Source organism: Symphalangus syndactylus, chromosome 13 (assembly GCF_028878055.3).
Source record: "Symphalangus syndactylus isolate Jambi chromosome 13, NHGRI_mSymSyn1-v2.1_pri, whole genome shotgun sequence".
Taxonomy (NCBI): Eukaryota; Metazoa; Chordata; class Mammalia; order Primates; family Hylobatidae; genus Symphalangus; species Symphalangus syndactylus.
Window position 1 is genome coordinate 29,606,590 of NC_072435.2, and position 18,311 is coordinate 29,624,900.

General features: G+C 56.3%; 2 protein-coding genes across 2 annotated transcripts; both read left to right on the forward strand.

Annotated features, from left to right (window-relative positions):
- The first annotated feature begins 1,558 nt into the window (after positions 1–1,558).
- CA11 (carbonic anhydrase 11) lies at positions 1,559–9,922 on the forward strand. The gene is made up of 9 exons (XM_055235895.2): positions 1,559–2,405; positions 2,494–2,568; positions 3,406–3,548; positions 7,671–7,856; positions 8,066–8,161; positions 8,328–8,400; positions 8,491–8,645; positions 8,897–9,062; positions 9,802–9,922. Exons 1-9 carry the CDS (start codon positions 2,339–2,341, stop codon positions 9,825–9,827), a joined length of 987 nt encoding a protein of 328 aa, XP_055091870.1. The 5' UTR covers positions 1,559–2,338; the 3' UTR covers positions 9,828–9,922.
- Positions 9,923–10,414: 492 nt separating this feature from the next.
- On the forward strand, positions 10,415–18,158 carry DBP (D-box binding PAR bZIP transcription factor). The gene is made up of 4 exons (XM_055235896.2): positions 10,415–11,088; positions 11,956–12,366; positions 14,609–14,820; positions 17,668–18,158. Exons 1-4 carry the CDS (start codon positions 10,950–10,952, stop codon positions 17,881–17,883), a joined length of 978 nt encoding a protein of 325 aa, XP_055091871.1. The 5' UTR covers positions 10,415–10,949; the 3' UTR covers positions 17,884–18,158.
- The last annotated feature ends 153 nt before the right edge of the window (positions 18,159–18,311 follow it).

Below are 18,311 nucleotides of genomic sequence, written 5' to 3' on the forward strand. Positions count from 1 at the left end.
GCTCACACCTGTAATCCCAGCACTTTGGGAGGCCAAGGCAGGAGGATCCCTTGAGCGCAGGGGTTCCGGACCAGCCTGGGCATCATAGCAAGACTACATCTCTACAAAAAATAATTTTTAAAAATTAGCCTGGCATGGTGGCATGTGCCTGTAGTCCCAGCTATTTGGGAGGCTGAGGTGGAAGGAGTGTTTAAGCCCAGGAGTTCGAGGCTGGATCCAGCCATGATCGCACCACTGCTCTCCAGCCTGGGCGACATTGCAAGACCTGTCTCAAAAAAGAAAATAGGCCGGGCGCGGTGGCTCAAGCCTGTAATCCCAGCACTTTGGGAGGCCGAGGCGGGCGGATCACGAGGTCAGGAGATCGAGACCATCCTGGCTAACACGGTGAAACCCTATCTCTACTAAAAATACAAAAAATTAGCCGGGCGTGTTGGCGGGCGCCTGTAGTCCCAGCTCCTCGGGAGGCTGAGGCAGGAGAATGGCCTGAACCCGGGAGGCGGAGCTTGCAGTGAGCCGAGATCGCGCCACTGCACTCCAGCCTGAGTGACACAGCAAGACTCCGTCTCAAAAAAAAAAAAAAAAAAAAAAAAAAAGAAAGTAAAAGAAGACAATGAGCAGTTTCACTACCATTAGACGGGGTGAAAAATAATAAATAATAACAACAACAATAATATGTGGTCTCTCTCAGGCTGGGTATGGTTGTTCATGCCTGCAATCTCAATGCTTTGGGAGGCTGAGGTGGGAGGATCCCTTGAGGACAGGAGTTTGAGACTAGCCTGAGCAACATAGCATGACCCCATCTCTTCTCCCCAAATACAAAAATTTGGTGTCTCTTTGGATCGCTCTTTCTCTCTCTTTGTCTCTCCCCACACCATCTGCTGCCTGGTCTCTGAGTTTCTGAGTCTATCTCTAAGTGTGTGTCTCTATGTCTCCATGTCTGTCTCGCTGCGTCTCTGTATCTCCTTTTCTGCCTCTACCTGTATCTCTCTCATTCATTCCTTCCTCTCTCCCTCCCCCTCCTCCTCTTCCTCCTCTCCTACCTCCTCCTCCTCCTCCCCCTCCTCTCCCTCCTCCCCCCTCTTCTTTCACCTCCTTCTCCTCCTCCTCACTCCTGCCTGGCGGTTTGTTCTTGCCTTTCTAACCCTCTGCCCCTCCGCCCTTCCTCTCTGTATCCATCTCAGGCTCCCCACCACCCCCTCCCAGCCTCCGCAGATGTGGGTCCTCACCTCCAGCTCTCCGCCTCTGCCCTCCCAGCTCCTCCTCCCCGCCTCTCTCTCCCTCGCCAGGTCTCTGCCTCCCCCTCCCGGCGAGCAGCCCTCACTGCACTCCAGGCTCCCAGGGGATCCCCTGGCCCCATTAAGGCAGCCCCAGGCAGAGGACCCAGTGGAGCCCTGGGGCGGGGAAGGGGGGCTGCGGGCGCTGGGGCGGCTCCAACCTGGGTCCCAGCGAGCAGGGCGACCCCGCATCCGCCAAGGCCGGAGGCCCCCAGCATGGAGACTTCCGAAGCCACTCCCAGCTCCACCTTAAGGGCCCCCCTTTCCCCTTCCTGCGGAGGATGGGAACAGCCTCCTCCCGGCCCCAGGTGTCCCGGCCACCCCCGCCCGCGTGGCCCCGGCGCGGCTGGGAGGCGAGGACCAGCCCCCTACCTCCTCCGGAATCCTGCCCCTTTGGCACCCCCCACCCCCAGCCAACCCGAGGAGTGTTTGCTGCTATGAGATCACCTGCTCCCCCAGCCCAACAACAAAATTGAATAACACCACGGGAGAGGAGAGGGAGGGGGAGGAGGGAGGAAGGGACGAGAGAGAAGAGAGACTGAAACAGGGAGAAGAGGCAGGAGAGGAGGAGGTGGGGAGAGCACGAAGCTGGAGGCTGACACAGAGGGAGGGCGGGAGGAGGTGAAGAAGGAGAGAGGGGAGAAGAGGCAGGAGCTGGAAAGGAGAGAGGGAGGAGGAGGAGGAGATGCGGGATGGAGACCTGGAGTTAGGTGGTTTGGGAGAGCTTAATGAAAAGAGGACGGAGAGGGGTTGTGGGTTAGGAACCAAGAGGTAGCCCTGGAGGCCGCAGAAGGCTGAGAGGAGTAGGAAGATCAGGAGCGAGAGGGAGACTGGAGGATTCCGGGAAAAGAGAAGAGGAAAGAAGAAAGACACAGAGAGACGGGAGAGAAGAAGAGTGGGTTTGAAGGGGGGATCTCAGTCCCTGGCTGCTTTGGCATTTGGGGAACTGGGACTCCCTGTGGGGAGGAGAGGAAAGCTGGAAGTCCTGGAGGGACAGGGTCCCAGAAGGAGGGGACAGAGGAGCTGAGAGAGGGGGGCAGGGGTCCCTCGGAGGCCTCCTGGGGATGGGGGCTGCAGCTCGTCTGAGCGCCCCTCGAGCGCTGGTACTCTGGGCTGCACTGGGGGCAGCAGGTAAGACCTGGGGTTCCCGGCAGGAGCCCCCGAGGGAGGGTGGAGGTGGGAATGCCAAGGAGAGGGATTCAGGTTGCTCTCTTCCCAGCTCACATCGGACCAGCACCTGACCCCGAGGACTGGTGGAGCTACAAGGATAATCTCCAGGGAAACTTCGTGCCAGGTGCCGCCAAGGCGGGGACCCAGGAGTCCGGCCCTCCCGGCGCCTCCTTCTTCAGACTCAGGAACCTGGGTTCCCAGCTCCCTCCTCCCCCCAGGACCAGGAGTCCCAGCCCCCTCCTCTGTCCCTCAGGAGTCGGGCCAGCCTCTGAACCCCGGGGGCTCACCATGGGACATTATACATGCGCATTTCAAGTAGTGAGTGGGAGTGAGTGGAAGGAAAGTGTGGGGGTGGAGATTATGTGTGTGTTTGCCGGGAGAGGAAGGTCCTGGCTCCTGCTAGGAACCAGAGGCTGGGTGGCCCCGTCCCCCACCTTATCCAGACCTCTCTTGCAGCTCCTCTCCCCAACACATTAATAATAATCCAGCTGTGGGATAAGAGAGATTAAAAAAAAAAAAAGAACTACAACTCCCACAGGGCTCTGGGGCAGGTAGGCAGCAGAGGGGTAGGCTGTTAGCACTGAGGCCTGCTGGGAGTTGTAGTTCCATCTGCAATGGCTTAAGATGGGTTTGATCCGCTGGGCGCGGTGGCTCACGCCTGAAATACCAGCACTTTAGGAGGCCGAGGTGGGTGGATTACCTGTTGACAGGAGTTCAAGACCAGCCTGGCCAACTTGGCGAAACCCGTCTCTGCTAAACTTGGAAACTATTCCAAGATTCTTCTAGGACCCAGAATTCTGGATCAGAGCCCAGTCCTCCCTCAGACCCAGGAGTCTAGGTCCCTAGCCCCTCCTCCCCTGGGATCTGGGAGTCCAGACCACAGCCCACTCAGCAGATACCAGCCCTGGGATCCAGTCTCTATTTCTGACTCCTTGTCCTCCTACTCCGACCCTACCCCCAGGGCCTCCTTTCTGGGGCCTGGTGAATGCAGCGTGGAGTCTGTGTGCTGTGGGGAAGCGGCAGAGCCCCGTGGATGTGGAGCTGAAGAGGGTTCTTTATGACCCCTTTCTGCCCCCATTAAGGCTCAGCACTGGAGGAGAGAAGGTAAGGGGCTTGGAGGGAGGAGCTATTGAACCCACTGGGGATGTGCATGAGTAGAGGCTGGGAAATGGGGTGCCGAGGTAGGAGAGCAGCCTTGAGGGAGGAGGGGACACGCAGTGGGTGGAGAGAAGGCTGCTTATACTGTAAAATGGATCACCCATTCTTCCCTTCCCAAGCATGGTCCCCTAGTCTCCCCATTTCTTCAGAAGCAATGAAAAGCAGAACATTTCCTGCACCAGGCAGATTTAAAAGCTTGATAAGCCTCTCATCTTATAACCACCCCACAAAATGGGTACAATTATTATTATTATTATTATTATTTTGAGATGGAGTTTTGCTCTTGTTGCCCAGGCTGGAGTGCAATGGTGTGATCTCAGCTCACTGCAACCTCCACCTCCCAGGTTCAAGCGATTCTCCTGCCCCAGCCTCCCGAGTAGCTGGGATTACAGGCATGCACCACCATGCCCAGCTAATTTTTTGTATTTTTAGTCGAGATGGGGTTTCTCCATGTTGATCAGGCTGGTCTTGAACTCCTGACCTCAGGTGATCCACCTGCCTCGGTCTCCCAAAGTGCTGGATTACAGGCATGAGCCACGGCATCCAGCCAAAATGGGTACAATTATTAACCTTATTATACACATGCAGAAACTGACACACAGATGTTAAGTTACTTGCCTAGGATCACACAGAGAGCCAGCACTGGCATTCAAACCAAGCAGCATAGCATGAATGCTGGGACCTGCTTTACAATACCATGCTGGGAACCATACTTTTTTTTTTTTTTTTTTTTTTTGGAAATGGGATCTCACTCTGTGACCCAGGCTGGAGTGCAGTGGCCCAGTCATAGCTCACTGTAACCTCAAATTCTTGGGCCCAAGTGATCTTCCTACCTCAGGCTCAAAAATAGCTAGGACATGCCTGGGTGTGGTGGCTCACGCCTGTAACCCCAGCACTTCGGGAGGCTGAGGTGGGTGGATCACGAGGTTAGGAGTTCGAGACCAGCCTGGCCAACATGGTGAAACCCATCTCTACTAAAAATACAAAAATTAGCTGGGTGTGGTGGCATGTGCCTGTAATCCCAGCTACTCGAGAGGCTGAGGCAGGAGAATCGCTTGAACCCAGGAGGCGGAGGTTGCAGTGAGCTGACATCACGCCACTGGACTCCAGCCTGGGTGACAGAACAAGACTCCATCTCAGAAAGAAATAAATACAGAGAGAGAGGGAGAGAAAAGAGAGAGAGAAAGAAAAAAGAAGGAAAGAAGGAAAGGAAGGAAGGAAGGAAGAAAGGAAGGAAGGAAAGGAAAGGAAGGAAGAAGCCAGGATTGCAGGCACATGCCAGTATGCTTGGCTAACTTTTTAAGTTTTTTGTAGAGGTGGGGTCCCACTATGTTGTCCAGGCTGATCTCGAACTCCTGGGCTCAAGTGATTCTCCTTGCCTTGGCTTCCCAAGGTGCTGGAATTACAGCTGTGATCCACCGCGCCTGGCCAATACCATTTCTTATAAGAGCCAGCACTACCTTTCATTTAGCTGCCCCAGCCAAAAGCCTCAAAGCCATTCCCCATACTATCCTCTCTCCCTCACGTCCATTTCCAATCCATGTTCTTTCTAGCCTTGCTGCTAAATATTATTCAAATCCTTTCACCTATCACGCCCTCTACTGCCCCCAGTCTCATGTAGGCACCATCATCTCCCACCTGGACTGGTGGCGTACCCTCCTCACTGGCCTGCCTCACTTCCTGCAATCTATTCACCCCACAGCTAGAGAGATGTTTAAAACACAAATGAGATCATATCACTCCTGCTCAAAATCCTCCTATTAGGATATGTAATAACAGCAAACATTTACATAGCACTTACTATATGTTTGGCACTCTGGCAAATGTGTTATATATATGCAGTTTATTTATTTGTTTATTTATTTTTATTTTATGTTTTGAGTCGGAGTCTCGCTCTGTCGCCCAGGCTGGAGTGTAATGGAATGATCTCAGCTCACTGCAACCTCCGCCTCCTGGGTTCAAGTGATTCTCCTGCCTCAGCCTCCCAAGTAGCTGGGATTACAGGCACCCACCACCACACCCAGCTGACTTTTGTATTTTTAGTAGAGATGGGGTTTCACCATGTTGGCGAGGCTGGTCTCAAACTCCTGACCTCTGGTGATCTGCCCACCTCAGCCTCCCAAAGTGCTGGGATTACAGGCATGAGCCACCACATCCAGCCTATATATGCAATTTATTTAAATAAAAATACAAAACTCTCTACTGTTTTCCACAAGGTCCTGCACCATTCAGCCCCCATAACCTCTCTCTCCTCTGTTCACTGGACTTTGATGAAGTCTCTTTGCTGTTACTCAAACAGGCCACCTCAGGGCCTTTGCACTTGCTGTTCCCTCTTCTCTTGGAATGCCCTTCTCTCTGTTCTTTTGCAAGTTACCCCTGCTTATCCTTCAGGTCCCCATTAAAATGTCACCTTTGGCCAGGTGCAGTGCTTCATGCCTGTAATTCCAGTATTTTTCAGAGGCTAAGGCAGGATGATGACTTGAGCCCAGGAATTTAAGACTTAAGACCAGCCTGGGCAACACAGGGAGAACCCTCTCTACCAAAAAAAAAAAATTGAAAATTGAAAATTAGTTGAGCATGGTGGTATGTGACTGTGGTCCCAGCTACTTGAGAGGCTGAGGCAGGAGGATCGTTTGAGCCCAGGAGTTTGAGGCTGCAGTGAGCTGTGATGGCACCACTGCAATCCAGCCTGGGTGACAGAGTGAGACTTTGTCTCAAAATAATAAATAAATAAAAATAAAATGTCACCTTTGCAGGGAAGCTTTTCCTGACACCCCGCATCTAAGCTGAGCTCCCCATGACACCTCAGAGCTCCCAGTTCCCCCAAACATGAGCTCAGGATGTAATTAATTAAGCAGTTACTTATGTGATTCACAATTGTCTGTCTTGCCTTCATTAGAACATAAACTCCATAAGGCCCAGGACTTTTGTCTACTTGTTTATTTCTCTATTCTTGCATCCACGGCACATAGCACCAGCTCAGTCAATATTTGTTAATCAAACAAATTCACCAATATTGGGCACCAACTTACAGACTGGCACAGAGCCTGGAAAGTGGTCAGTGTCCAAATTATGTTGAATGATTAAATTACTGTTGTAGGCCAGGCACGGTGGCTTACGTCTGTAACCCCAGCACTTTGGGAGGCCAAGGTGGGCAGAACATCTGAGGTCAGGAGTTTGAGACCAGCCTGGCCAACACGGTGAAACCCCGTCTCTACTAAAAATACAAAAATTAGCTGGGTGTGGTGGCACACGCCTGTAGTCCTAGCTACTCAGGAGCCTAAGGGAGGAGAATCGCTTGAACCCAGGAGTCAGAGGTTGCAGTGAGCCAAGATCTCGCCACTGCGTTCCAGCGTCGGCAACAGAGTGAGATTCTATTATATATAAAAAAAAGCCGGGCGCGGTGGCTCATGCCTGTAATCCCGGCACTTTGGGAGGCCGAGGCGGGCGGATCACGAGGTCAGGAGATCGAGACCATCCTGGCTAACACGGTGAAAACCCGTCTCTATTAAAAATACAAAAAATTAGCCGGGCGTGGTGGCGGGCGCCTGTAGTCCCAGCTACTCGGGAGGCTGAGGCAGGAGAATGGCGTGAACCCGGGAGGCGGAGCTTGCAGTGAGCGGAGCTCTTGCCACTGCACTCCAACCCGGGCGACAGAGCGAGACTCTGTATCCCCCCACAAAAAAAAAGACCGGCGCGGTGGCTCACGCCTGTAATCCCAGCACTTTGGGAGGCTGAGGCGGGTGGATCACCTGAGGTCGGGAGTTTGAGACCAGCCTGACCAACGTGGAGAAACCGTATCTCTACTAAAAATACAAAATTAGCCGGGCATGGTAGCGCATGCCTGTAATCCCAGCTACTCGGGAGGCTGAGGCAGGAGAATCGCTTGAACCCAGGAGGCGGAGTTTGCGGTGAGCCAAGATCACACCACTGCACTCCAGCCTGGGCAACAAGAGCGAGACTCCGTTTCAAAAAAAAAAAGACTGTTGGAATCAGAAAATGTAGGCGTGGGAAACGGGAGATAAAAGATCTCTCCCTGCACCCTGACAGCTCCCGCCTCTCCCACAGCTCCGGGGAACCTTGTACAACACGGGCCGACATGTCTCCTTCCTGCCTGCACCCCGACCTGTGGTCAATGTGTCCGGGGGTCCCCTCCTTTATAGCCACCGACTCAGTGAACTGCGGCTGCTGTTTGGAGCTCGCGACGGAGCCGGCTCGGAACATCAGATCAACCACCAGGGCTTCTCTGCTGAGGTAGTGACCACTGATTGTTCCCGCGACCCTCCGCCCTGAGTCACCCCAATTCCTCCCACCTCACCGTCTTAGTGTCTCACGCCATCCTCCTCCACAGAACTGGCCTCCCACCCTAAGCACTAATCCTCAGCCTGATTCGGGCCCCCAAAGCTGGGGTCATGCTCTCCTCCCCTTCTGCTTGGGGACCCCATGCTCTGTGCTACCCCCAGGTGCAGCTCATTCACTTCAACCAGGAACTCTACGGGAATTTCAGCGCCGCCTCCCGCGGCCCCAATGGCCTGGCCATTCTCAGCCTCTTTATCAACGTGAGCGGAGGCGAGATTCGGAGGGAGGGAGCAGTTGGGTGCCTGGAACCCGGGGTCTGAGGGAAGCGGGGTGCTGGGAGGCCCAGACTCCTGGGTCCTGGGGGAGGAGAAGGTTGAGGGCTTGGACTTCTGGGCTCCTGTGTCCTCACCTCGTACCCCCACACAGGTGGCCAGTACCTCTAACCCATTCCTCAGTCGCCTCCTTAACCGCGACACCATCACTCGCATCTCCTACAAGAGTAAGTCCCTGGCATGCTGGGGGCAGTGGTCACACACGAGGGGGGTTCAAGAGTGCCACCCCTCTTTACTCTGGCCTGATATTCCCGCAGATGATGCCTACTTTCTTCAAGACCTGAGCCTGGAGCTCCTGTTCCCTGAATCCTTCGGCTTCATCACCTATCAGGGCTCTCTCAGCACCCCGCCCTGCTCCGAGACCGTCACCTGGATCCTCATTGACCGAGCCCTCAATATCACCTCCCTTCAGGTGACCTTCTGTCCGCACCGCCCTTCCTAGGCCTGGGTACTCCACTCACTGGCCTGGGTATCCCCTTGCTCACCTGCCCTCCCTCTCCTCATAGACTGAACTCAAGGAGGTAAGAGGGTCAGACCACCTTGGGGGTGGGTGGGGCTGAGGACAGACCTTGCCCACATGCTCCCAGGGGCGGGATTTCCTGCCTGACGTCACCAAGACCATTCACTATTCACTCCCAGTTTCCCACCCTCCTTCCACGGCAGATGCACTCCCTGAGACTCCTGAGCCAGAATCCTCCATCCCAGATCTTCCAGAGCCTCAGCGGTAACAGCCGGCCCCTGCAGCCCTTGGCCCACAGGGCACTGAGGGGCAACAGGGACCCCCGGCACCCCGAGAGGCGCTGCCGAGGCCCCAACTACCGCCTGCATGGTATGGTCCAGTCTACATTCCCTCTAAGTCTTGGGCTAACCCGCTTATATGTATCTCCCCTTGGTGTCTCAGCGTGATTCAGTCCCATCCTCCTTCCTGCGTCTGTATGGTCTAGCCTCGTGAGCTGTCTCTTTTTCTCTCTTTCCCTACATGTCTACGTGGTACAGTCCACCTCCCAGCCCTAGGCCATTGCTAGCCCATGACTTGTCTTTCCTCTTCGCTGCTTTGTAACTTGGTCTATAACCCTTGACCCCTAACTTCCTATGGTCCAATTACCTACTGTTCTGTGCTTCCTATTACTGTGAATTTCCAAAATGGTACAATTTGGATCCTCTCTCCCTTTCCAAGTCGTACTACCTTACGCTGTTCCACAATCTGATGCTCCCTTCCCCCTTACTGAGAATCTACAAGGTACAACCCCTTCCCTCCACCTCTGCCTCCCTGTGGTTCAGCCCAGGAATCTCACACCTCCCCGGCTTCTCAACATGGTACAGTCCACACCCCCCCCCATGAAGACCTTCAAGTAGTTCAGCCTAATGCTGAATCTGGACGTCCCGATTCCCCCCTCCTATTGGCTTCTTGTGGTTCAGCCCAGTGCTTCTCGACCTGGTACATTCCGGTTCCCCGCTCGCAGACTTCCGACGGTAGAGCCCAGCGCGGCGCAGCCCACGCCCCCTGCACACCCCCCGCCCCTTCCATCCTAAACTGACGCCCCCTGCCATTGTCCTCTGTCTTACAGTGGATGGTGCCCCCCATGGTCGCTGAGACTCCCTTTCGAGGATTGCACCCGCCCGTCCTAAGCCTCCCCACAAGCCGAGGGGAGTTACCCCTAACAAAGCTATTAAAGGGACAGAATACTTCTTGTTTCTCAGTGGTCTGATTGTAGGCGCGGTGGGGAAACATTTGGGTATTAAAGAACAGACTTCTTCTGGAAACCAGTCTTCCTCTGTCTAAACCTCCGCTACTCGGTTTTTTGGTTTCCTGCTTCTCAAAACCATCTTTAGGACCGCGGCGCCTTTAAGCGGCGCCCCTTTCCCCCCCCATCACCCCCCTCACCGTCGGACAGCACGAGCAGAGCCATGTGCTTCCCCCTCCCGCCTGCCTCATTGGCCCAAACTGGGTCACGGTCCCGCCCCCAGTACCGCCTCCCATTGGGCAAATGTAGGTCAGTGTCCCGCCTCCCACCGAAAGGCAAGGCAACTTCACGCGCTGAGCCCCTCACGCGCTCTCCTGGGCCCTGGCGGATCCAGAGGCCCCATTGGCTGTGCGTCTCACGGGGTCGGAGACGATTGGCCCGTGTTTGCAGCCGGAGGGAGGCACGCGGCTGGGGTGCATGCCCATAGAGGCGGGCGGGGCTGGACGCGCCGGGCCGGGACCCGGAGGAGGGGCGCGCGCTGTGGCGTCGGGTGTTTTGGTTTGGATTTTTTTTTCCGCGAAAGAAGTTTGCTTTGGCCACGCCTCAAGGCGGCCGCCTCCTCCTGCCCCCTCCTCCGCCCCTCCGCGCACACCTCTAGGTGCAGATTGCAAAGCGCCTTCCGTTGCGAGAGCTGCAGATTTTGCAAGAGCCAGGCTCGCCCACCTTATAGAAGGAGCGCCTTGAGTCCCCTCTCACCCTCGGTTGCAAAGAGCCGGCGGCTTGATCTGGATACCCCCTCGCCCAGACTGCATGATCTCCCGGGACCCTCTTGAGTTGCACGTTTCTGCACCGAGGACCTCAAATCCCCGTCGCTCCTAGGATTTGCAGCGTTCTGGATACTGGAGGGTTGCAGGCTACACTCGCCCGCCCCTGGGCAGACACTCGTCCAAACCACTGGAGTGTGCTGGTGACTGGCAGGCCAGCCCTTCTCCTCTCCATGAACCCGTGAGCCTGGGGGCAGGTGCCAGGCGATGGCGCGGCCTGTGAGCGACAGGACCCCGGCCCCTCTGCTGCTGGGCGGCCCGGCCGGGACACCTCCTGGCGGGGGAGCGCTGCTTGGGCTGCGGAGCCTTCTGCAGGGGACCAGCAAGCCCAAAGAGCCGGCCAGCTGTGAGTTCTAACCCCTATCTCACCCACTTCGGACACCCTACCCCCTTAGGGACTCAGGTGCCGTGGGGTGGGGGCCCATAGAAACCTCCTGTGTGCGGGGAGTCCACCTTCCCAACCTTAATCTACTCAATTACTCAGGTGTTTAGGCCCCTAGATCCCTCAGCTCCCAGGACCCAAAAGCGCCGGCTCTGAAGCCCGTCCACCCTAAGGACCCAGGCACCAACGTCCCCAACGTCCTCCCCGCTTAGTTCACAGGAGTGTAGGCCCCAGCCTCCTCTTCCTTTTGGTCCGGGAGTCTGGACCTCTGGGGTCCCAGGGAGGGGGTGTGTCGGGTGCTCACACGGTGGTGACACGGGCTTGGGCGGAGCGTCATGGGGTCACATGGAGTCTAGGGATGAGGAATGTGCCCCAGGAATAGAGCCCCTTCCTGCCCCTTACAGATGGTGGGGGAGGGGAAGGGGGTACAGCGCGCAGGGGATGGGGGTTGGGTAATTACAGTGAAATTACAGAGCTGTCATTTTTTCTCTCACCTGCCCAACCCTCCACCTACCCTGTCCCTGCCCCCCTATTCCTGAACTTCCGTCCCTCTTTCTTTGGTTCGCTGTCTTTCTGTGTCTCTATCCCTTCCCGGCATTCTGTCCCCATCTCTGTGAATCTGTCCACCTGTCTCTGCCACCCCCATCTCCATTATTTCTGGGTCTCTCTCCCACTCTGCATCTCCGTCCCTTCATCTCCCGTCTCTTCTCTCCGACCCCCCGCCCCTCTTTCTGTGGATCTCCGCCCTGTGCCTCTCGGACTCGGGGTCTCTTCTCCATCTCTATCTCTCCCACCTCACCCTCATCCCAACCTGTCTTTCCCGGCCCGCAGGTCTCCTGAAGGAAAAGGAGCGCAAGGCGGCCCTGCCCGCAGCCACAACCCCTGGGCCAGGCCTGGAGACTGCGGGCCCGGCGGATGCCCCGGCTGGGGCGGTGGTGGGCGGCGGGTCCCCGCGGGGGCGCCCGGGGCCGGTGCCCGCCCCAGGTCTGTTGGCGCCACTGCTATGGGAGCGCACGCTGCCGTTCGGCGATGTGGAGTACGTGGACCTGGACGCCTTCCTGCTGGAGCACGGGCTCCCGCCCAGCCCCCCGCCCCCCGGTGGCCCGTCGCCGGAGCCGTCGCCCGCGCGGACGCCCGCACCCTCCCCAGGGCCGGGTTCGTGCGGCTCGGCTTCCCCCCGCTCCTCTCCTGGGCACGCCCCCGCCCGGGCTGCCCTCGGGGCCGCCAGCGGCCACCGCGCAGGTGCGGCGAAGGGGGCGGGGCGGGTCCTGACGGGGCGGGGCTTGGACTCAGGGGGCGGGGCTGTGCGACGCTGGGGGCTGGGACCGTGGGACCCGGCTGCGGCCTCGAATTCTGTGTCCAGTTGTCGAGAGGTGTCGTGGGAGGGGGCCAGATTCGGTGTCTTTTAATGGGTCAGGGACTTGGTGTTCTGGATCCATAGGGGAGGAGAGACTTGGAACCCTAAATTCCAGGAAGCCGGCCCAGTGAGATTTTGTGGGTTTTTCTGTGGGACGTGGGGACAAAGGATGTGGATACTCGTGAAGCCAGAACTGGAAGTCCAGAACACCAGAGTTATTTACTGGGGAGTGGACTGAGCCCAGAATCTGGGCCCATAATCGATGGAACTGGGATAGGACTGGAGCCCCTAGGTCCTTTACAGGGGCAAAGGCAAAGGAGGGGCACAGAATTCTGTTTACTCAGGACATAAGAGACTGGCAGCCCAGGTTCCTGGGTCCCCCCGTGGGGCGTGCTGTAGCCTCGGGTCCCAGAGTTCTTCAGAGGGGAAAACGTTAGGGATCTTGTTTCTGGATCCTCCAATTGGGGCTAGGGCCAAGCTTCCTATATTCCTAGGAGAGGCCTGGGATCCCAGAATCGTGGGTACCCCAGTGGCGGGGGTTCTGGGAAGGTCCAGGAGGCCGATGCTCCCCGGAGAGCAGAGGGTTGGGATCTTTGGAGGTTGAGAAGTTGGAGCTAAGTGACTGGAAGAGCAAGAGGAAAGATGTTTCCCTTTGGGCACATTGAGGTCTCTAGGGACGGACTGCAGGTCGGGGATTCCTGGGCACACCTGCCCCAGGTTCGACCTCCGGGCCGAACCAGGGCCCTACCCTTCCTAGCCGCACATTCCTGCGCCACGTGAGTCCTCCCATCACTCCTCCGCGCTTCGCGCAGGCGCCTTCGCGCGCGAGGGGGCGGGGCCGGGGGAACGTGAGGGCGCTGATGGCAGGGGGGCCTGGGAGGAAGGGAGGAGGAGAGAAGCAGGCGTCAGCACGTGACTCGGCCCTGAACCTGTGTCCTTAGCTGGCCCGGGCTGGCTGGTTCTTAAAGGTACAGGCGCCTCCTTTCGGACCAGTCTTCTGGAACCTTAGAGCAGCTTCTCCTCCTCTTCCCTTACTCTTCCCAGCGAGTAGCTCTTAGACTCTAACTTGAGCGCTTTTCAGTGCAGTAGATTCTTTTTCTCTGGACAGTCTGGGGTCTAAGCTTAGGTCGTGGATTCGGTAAGTAGGATTCAGGCTAGACTGTGCATCTGAAGTCCTGAGGTTTTAGAAGCAATAGCCCCATCGCTTCTCGGCCTTTTGGCTAAGATCAAGTGTAGAAGCAACGGCTGGGCGTAGTGGCTCACGCTTGTAATCCCAGCACTTTGGGAGGCCGAGGCGGGCGGATCACGAGGTCGGGAGCTCGAGACCACGGTGAAACCCCGTCTCTACTAAAAATACAAAAAAATTAGCCGGGCGTGGTGGCGGGCGCCTGTAGTCCCAGCTACTCAGAGAGGCTGAGGCAGGAGAATGGCGTGAACCCGGGAGGCGGAGCTTGCAGTGAGCCGAGATTGCGCCACTGCACTCCAGCCTGGGTGACAGAGCGAGACTCCGTCTCAAAAAAAAAAAAAAAAAAGTGTAGAAGCAATAGTCCTGATTCATGTGTTACCTAGGGCAAGTCAGTTATGACTGGGACTCAGTTTTCTTGTTTGTAAAGGTGGATATGGCTCCATGATCTCTAAGCCTCTTTATGGCTTAGGGGAACCTTCATTTTTCTTGTTATTTTGGAGACGGAGTCTTGCTCTGTTGTCCAGGCTGGAGTGCAGTGGTATGATCTCAGCTCACTGCAACCTCCACCTCCTGGGTTCAAGCAATTCTCCAGCCTCAGCCTCCCTAGTAGCTGGGCTTACAGGCGCCCGCCACTACACCCGGCCAATTTTCGTACTTTTAGTAAAGATGAGGTTTTGCCCTGTTGGCCATGCTGGTCTCGAACTCCTAACTTCAGGTGATTCGCCGCCTTGGCTTCCCAAAGTGCTGGGGTTACAGGCGTGAGCCACTGCGCCTGGCCAAGGGAACCTTCATATTTTATATTAGGGAGATTAATCGCTGGCCGAATTTATGCTAGATTCCAGAAGGGCTTTCCACGTGGCTATGATACCAGAGCAAGAGGTAGCTTCAGGAAACCCCCTCCCTAAAATACACACTCAGCTGACACGTGCTGTTCCCCTAAGGCCTGACCTCTCGGGACACACCCAGCCCTGTGGACCCAGACACCGTGGAGGTGCTGATGACCTTTGAACCTGACCCAGCTGATCTTGCCCTATCAAGCATTCCTGGCCATGAGACCTTTGACCCTCGAAGACATCGCTTCTCAGAAGAGGAACTTAAGCCCCAGCCAATCATGAAGAAGGCAAGGAAAATCCAGGTGCCAGAGGAGCAGAAGGTGAGCAGAGCTGGATGTGGGACATAGACTTGGCTGGAGACATGCCCCACAGCCAGGGAGGGGCCTTTTCTCACAGTCAGGCCTGGGCTTCTCATTGGGATTAGTGTTCAGCCTCTCCTGCTGTAGCCTCAGCCTGCAGCCACGGATTAGTCCTCCTTGGCCACGGGGCACAAGAGGGCAGGGGCCTGAGGTTATGAAGACAGTGTCAACTGGGCAAGGGGCCTCACTCGTGTAATCCCAGCACTTTGGGGGGTTGAGGCAGGAGAATCTCTTGAGCTCAGGAGTTCAAGACCAGCCTGGGCAACATGGCAAAACCCCATTTCTACAAGCTACTCAGGAGGCTGAGGTGGGAGGACTGCTTGTGCCTGGGAGGTTGAGGCTGCAGTGAGCCAAGATTACACCACTGCACTCCAGCCTGGGCAACAGAGCGAGACCTTGTCTTAAAACAAAAGACAGTGTCACTGTGGGGTGCTGACTCAGCCAGCTCTGCTAGGTCTACTTGTAGAGACTTGGAGCTTCTCCTATTACTTGGGTCCAGAGCTCCACCGGGCACAATTGTGAAGGACAGTCTTCCTTGGCAATGGGATATCAGCCTGTGGCCTGTCTCTCCTTACTCAGCAGGCCTTTGATCTCTGATGTGGGACTTCCTTTGGAGTGATTGCATTTGGCTAGGATGCAGACTCTGCCAGCCCCTTTAGGCCTTGTTTCCTGGGCCTGGACTTCTCACTGGTGGGAGACTTCAGGCTTCTGTTAGCAGCCAGTGCCACTTTCTGATTTGGGGTGATTTGAGCAGTCATTGCATCTTTGCATCATTTTGTTTTTTGCCATTACTGGAGTCTTCCCTAGCAAGAGTTGCTTGGGCTTCTGTTACAAGACTTTGTCATTCTGGGCCAGGTATGTTGGCTCATGCCTGTAATCCCAGCACTCTGGGAGGCCGAGGCGGACGGATCACGAGATCAGGAGACCATCCTGGCCAACATGGTGAAACCCCATTTCTACTAAAAATACAAAAAATTAGCTGGGCGTGGTGGCACACGTCTGTAGTCCCATCTACTTGGGGGGCTAATGCAGGAAAATCACTTGAACCCAGGAGACGGAGGTTGCAGTGAGCTGAGATTGTGCCACTGCACTCCAGCCTGGCGACAAAGCAAGACTCCATCTCAAAAACAAAAACAAAGAACAGGCCAGTCATGGGGACTCACGCCTGTAATCCCAGCACTTTGGGAGGCTGAGGCAGGTGGATCACCAGGTCAGGAGATTGAGATCATCCTGGCTAACACGGTGAAACCCTGTCTGTATTAAAATACAAAAAATTAGCTGGGCATGGTGGCCGGCGCCTGTAGTCCCAGCTATTCGGGAGACTGAGGCAGGAGAATGGCGTGAACCCGGGAGGCGGAGCTTGCAGTGAACCGAGATTGCACCACTGCACTCCAGCCTGGGCGACAGAGTGAGAACTCTGTCTCAAAAAAAAAGAACAAAAATTAGCCAGACATGGTAGTGGGCACCTATAATCCCAGCTACTTGGGAGGCTGAGGCAGGAGAATCGCTTGAACCTGGGAGGTGGAGGTTGCAATGAGCCGAGATCCTGCCACTCTACTCCAGCCCGGGTGACAGAGCGAGACTCCATCTCAAAAACAAACAAGACTTTGCCATACCCTTGTGTAAGACATAGCTACTTGAAGCACCTAGGACTGGCCTGTAAGTCAGATCTACACCAGTGGTTTCTTTTTTTTTGAGACGGAGTCTCGCTGTCGCCCAGGCTGGAGTGCAGTGGCGTGATCTCAGCTCACTGCAGGCTCCGCCCCCTGGGGTTCACGCCATTCTCCTGCCTCAGCCTCCCACGTAGCTGGGACTACAGGCGCCCGCCACCTTGCCCGGCTAATTTTTTGTATTTTTAGTAGAGACAGGGTTTCACCGTGTTAGCCAGGATGGCCTCAATCTCCTGACCTCGTGATCCGCCCGCCTCGGCCTCCCCAAGTGCTGGGATTACAGGTGTGGGCCACCGCGCCCAGCCTTACACCAGTGGTTTCTGCTAGAGGGCCCTGTTGCTAGGGACTGGATTTACCCTCACAAGCAGGAACTGGGCTTTAATTAAATGGTGGAGTGAAGAGCATCTTTCTGAGCCCAGTGGTCCTTGGTTACTAAGGAGGAGTCCTCCTTAGGAACCAACTTCCAGGATGGGAGGGCTTTAGGTATAATCCTCTGGGGAGGTCTCAGGATAGTCCCCTTTCCTAAGGGACAGCTCTTCTCTCAGGTCCTGCTGGGGAGGAGGCTATTCTCTGGCCTCAGTTCAAGGCCAGCAGGTCAGAGACTGGCCACAGTCATTGAAACCACTTAGACCTCACTTTTGTTTGCCAAGGATGGATGAGGTTGCCTTGGCAACCAGGTCAGAAGGCCCCAGCTCTGGGAGGATTTTATGGGACACCAAACCCCATCACCAGGGCACCAAGCTTTCCTTAGCAACCAGGATCTGGAAAGGCAATGTGCAGGGCAGTGCTCTTCATTGGGAGAAGCCCTCAGACCATGAAGGCCTTGTTGCTAGGGAACAAGCATCCTTAGCAAGCAGGAGCTAACTGCAGGCGTTTATCATGTGGGGAGGGCTGGGGTCCGCTTTGCAGAGTGGAGACTTGAAGCGAGTTGCTTGAGGGTGGGGGTCTATCTCATGCCTTTACTGTTGCTAGGGGCCCAATCTCCTTAGCAACCAGGGCCCTAGAAAGGCAGACCCTTGGGTACCTAGCCCAGCAGAGACCTGGTGTGGTTTAGGCCCCGCTGCTGGGGCTCCCTTCCTCTCTCGCTGGGACCTGGGTCCCTCTGGACCTTCAGTGCCCTCCTTCTCTTCTCCTGCAGGATGAGAAATATTGGAGCCGGCGGTACAAGAACAACGAGGCAGCCAAGCGGTCCCGGGACGCCCGGCGGCTCAAGGAGAACCAGATATCGGTGCGGGCGGCCTTCCTGGAGAAGGAGAACGCCCTGCTCCGGCAGGAAGTGGTGGCCGTGCGCCAGGAGCTGTCCCACTACCGCGCCGTGCTGTCCCGATACCAGGCCCAGCACGGGGCCCTGTGAGGCTGCCCCACATCCCCACCTGGCGGAGCTCTCCTCCGCCTTGCTGAGACTTACGCCCTGTTCCCTTCCTGCCCTGTGGCCCACGGGCCGGCCAGCTGGGTGCCCCAGGGACGTGATAATGCAGATAAATACATTTATATTTTTAAGAAAAAGCGAGCCTCCCCCCTCCCTTGCGGGGGCGGGGAGGGTCCTCTGTGTGTGTCCCCGGCACGTCAGGGACCCTATCCTCCCACCGCCTCCGTTAACACGATCCTGAATAAATCTTGAGAACCCCAGAGCCAGCTGTTGTGGAAGAAGAGGGCAGCTCCCTGGCATACTGGCTACAGCCCGTGGGCAGCTCCGGGCTGCCGTCCATAGAGGGCAGGCGCTGCTGGAAGTGCTGGAGTCTGAGTCCTCCCGCGGGCTGTCGGATGGAGGAAGGGCAGAAG